The sequence below is a fragment of the Parasteatoda tepidariorum genome, chromosome X1 (assembly GCF_043381705.1).
Source record: "Parasteatoda tepidariorum isolate YZ-2023 chromosome X1, CAS_Ptep_4.0, whole genome shotgun sequence".
In the NCBI taxonomy this organism is placed as follows: domain Eukaryota; kingdom Metazoa; phylum Arthropoda; class Arachnida; order Araneae; family Theridiidae; genus Parasteatoda; species Parasteatoda tepidariorum.
This window is the reverse complement of record NC_092214.1, coordinates 80678662-80682432: the sequence shown is the minus strand read 5'-3', so window position 1 is coordinate 80682432 and position 3771 is coordinate 80678662. Positions and strand designations below refer to the sequence as shown.

The 3771-nt window shown below is 34.5% G+C and overlaps 1 protein-coding gene across 1 annotated transcript in view; it reads left to right on the top strand.

Moving 5' to 3' along the window:
• Nucleotides 1–799: 799 nt before the first annotated feature.
• The window catches only part of LOC107445468 (probable elongation factor 1-delta), a gene marked incomplete at its 5' end in the record, with an annotated part of 71948 nt that continues 68976 nt past the window's right edge, over nucleotides 800–3771 (top strand). The window contains 1 exon segment of the mRNA XM_016059859.3: nucleotides 800–834. Within this exon segment, the coding sequence (XP_015915345.3) occupies nucleotides 800–834 (35 nt within the window).

Sequence of the window (3771 nt, the reverse complement as noted above, 5' to 3'; positions counted from 1 at the left end):
AATCGTCACATTTCCCTAAAAATATTTCCGTACTGGTGAATGCGCGCGCTTACTTTGATCAAAGTACTTTGATCGTGTCAACCCACCTTCAAACAACGCCAATTGCTTTGGCGAAAAAGTTTAGCACAGAACAGATTATACAATCAATATAGGGTTATAAGAAGATTGATGGATAAAAGCTAGAGTCAAGCTCACTCCGCCCAGTTACCAATTCCTAAATTGACCAAATATCGGTGAAAACATGTTGTTGTTGTTACTTTACGTCGCACTAGAGCTGCACAATGGGCTATTGGCGACGGTCTGGGAAACATCCCTGATGATGAGCTTCTCACGAATCCTCACAATTTTGATCCTCTGCGGAGGGGATGGCACCCCCGCTTCGGTAGCCCGACGACCTGCGCGCGAAGTCGAGCACTTTACGGTAGCACAGTTTAACGAGGACCAATACCGCACACCCTCGGTCCCTACGCAGACTGATCCAAGTGGTCACCCACCCGCACACTGACCGTAGTCACTGATGCTTGACTTCGGTGATCTGCTGGGAACCGTGTCTTAACGATCAGTCCACTGCGGGACTGAAAGCATGTGAAGTGTTGCCATATGTAAAGAGTTCTGCACTTCGCCACCTGTAGCCTATTTCAAACGCCATAAACGTTGCCACTAAAATAGATTATCTCTTTTCCGTTAATTTATAACTAACATCATCTACCGTAAGATATCTTGCTCTCGTGCTATCCTTTTCCTTTTGGTTCGGTTTACTTAAACGCGTGGATACTAGCTAAATTTGGAAATTCATTTTACCTTTCGAAATCTGCAAAAAAATGACTCAAAACGGTGAGAATTAATTCCAATTATCTTATTTATGAGAAACATATTTTAAGTGTACTAATAATTATCGTCAGAAAGTTTATTTCTGTTGTATTTACGAATTATGTAGGCAAAAATGTTTAGTTCCATGCCGTGCACTAAATTCTTGTTCAATGCTGCACATTTGTTTTGACGATTATTTGAAAGTAAATAATTTAAATGTTGAGTTCACGGCATGGATTATTGTCTAGTATCTCAACTTTTTTTTAAAAATGATTATGAATTGGGGAAACAGCTTTGACTGGTTGCTTAAAAATTAATTAAAAATTTCTTGAAGTCTCCCTTTTAGTTATTAAATCCATAAAGGCTTTTGTTTTCTGTTCATTTAGCTATGAATGACTTTTTAATGATGTAATTCAGTTTTATTTCCATGAGTAATTTTTTAGTTAATTCAAGCTCTTTACATTTTAGAATTTGTTAATAACGAGACTGATAGTTTTCTAGAAAAATACGGGAGCATGCATGTAAAAACAGTTCCTCATAATCCTTCCTGGAATGAATGTGCTTTCTTAGTGAGACAGTAGAATATTAGTAGAAAGGGCTAGAACAATCTAGTATGAAAGTGAATTTACCATTAAAATTTTGGGCTGAGGTGATAAATTTTAGCACTAACATTTGTGTGTTTATTTTCATATACCTAAATTCCAAAATAAATTTGATGTTTTGGGGGAAAACTTTGGATTTTTGGATGAAAGCATACCTGCCAAGTCTCCTGTTTTTTAACGAAGACTCCTGCATTTTACGACTAACTCCTGTTTACGTATATTTTCTCAAATTTCTCTGTATTTGTTGAAGTAGTTTTTTTTAAAAAAGTTGGTGATAAAATAGCCACTGATGGCAAAAATATTTCTCTCAGTCCTGAACTGATGGTGCTACTTGGCAGTATGTTGAGTGTTAATTGAATAAGTGTTTCGGGGTGTTCGCATTCCAATGAGGTGAAACCGGGTTTGAATCCCAGAAATGACTGCTCAATATGAATTTCGCATCTGTGTTGCACAGACCACGGTGCTGACGTGAATTATCCTCAAGGGTAGGCGAATCACTGATTTGAGTCCCCTTATCGTCAGACTAACTGTGAGAGGTTTTCCTCTCCATGCAACTAAAATGCTATTTAGTTCCATCAAAAAATCCTCTACAAAGCAAATTTCTCTCAATACTTGATCCAGGAGTTCTCTTGTCTTCTAGATTGGGTTCAGAATTACAAGGCTACGCATCGGTTGAGCATCAGTAGTCGTAAACCCATAATTGAGTCTCTTAGTAAAATCTCCGTTATTTTATTTCTCCAATGTTGGCAGGTATGTGAAAGTTGTTCACAATGCAGAAGGAGAATTTTTTTCAGGTTGTGTAATTGTGATAGGTAATTTTTATAATATAGAAAAGAAAATAACAAAGTTTTGTGCAGTGATAACAAAATTGAATTAATGTTAAGGATTCCAACACTTTATTGTACAAATAGATGATTTTTCGTATTCTTGATAACGCTAATATCTATCGTGTTACTGAAATCTGAATTTTAAAGCGAGTCTTTATCACATGTAGCCAAGGTATTCTTGTAACTAAATCATTTTTCCACCTCTGTTTATTGTAAACATTTTGCTGTCTCTTTGCCTCCTTGTATTAATTCCAATCACCTTAATTTTCAGAAAATTTCTGTTTTTTTTACTTTCGTTTTCCGTGTACTTAACCTTTGCTTTGACTCTTCTTCGTTTAACTCCGAACCGAGGCTCCAAGTTGTCCTTAAATTCCCCAACTTCCTTAAAAAAAGGAAAGTGTTTTTAAATGTCCTTAATTAATAAAAATTTTAATAAATGTAATGAAATTTTTATATTTTCCAAATATTTGTTGAAGATAACGGCAAGAATAGATATTTATCAAAGAAAAAAAATTGAAGAAATTTCAAATTCAGAAATTTTGTTATGTGCCATGAAGCAATGTATATAACAAAATGAACGTCTAAGTCAAGCACGTTGGTATAGTTTTTTTATGGGGGGTGTTTTGTGATTGAGGAATTTATCTAGATGCAATATAATCTAACCAGTTACATACATACAAGTCAGGGTTGGCAAGGTTTAGGGCAGAATGGATTAATCCATGGTTTAAACTGTCCTGTCCAAAACCCCCTTGTCAAAGATGTCCAGTACCCTTTTACTCAAATTATGTCACTATTTTATCTGAACAATATTTAAGAGGTAAAATAAACATAGAACTAATAACATATTGATAATTAAATATACTAGAGACTATTTGTTTTTAAAAGTATAATGTTTTATTAATATTGTTTGACTCTTCAATTTAAACAAAGGAAGAATAATGAGTAATCAAGTTCAATTGGTCCTCTCATTCAATAGTACATAACTAAAGTTTGGCCTTGCCATACAGGTTAAAATATTAGGGACTAAGTGCTTGGTTCATCATAAACAGGTTTATTAATCTATAGTACTATTCAAGAATACTTTTATTTCATTCATGCTCAATTCTTTTAGCATAGCATCAATTCTTTTAGCATATAAAGGCAGAGATCAATCACTCGACCAAACGAACGTCACGGTGAACGTTGACATCACTGGTCTAGTAACTAGTTTGTTCTCTATATCCACGCCCTCTAGTGAACTGCGGTTTTTGTTTATTGCAGCTGTACCAGGGTTGGGTTTTTGACATCAAAAAGTGGTTTTTGACATGACAACGGTATAAACTGGTTTAAACCGTCAAAAACCCGTCAAAAATGTCAAAAACTGAAGTTTGCCAAGAAAATATATAAACTTCAAAACTACCAACAGTTGCCATGCATTATATTGAAATTTAATTATACTATAGGTAATCAGCAGGTTTTAAAATATTTTTTAATTAAAATTAAGGTAAAATAACAGATTTAAAATCTCAGAAATTTATATTCAAATGCATGTG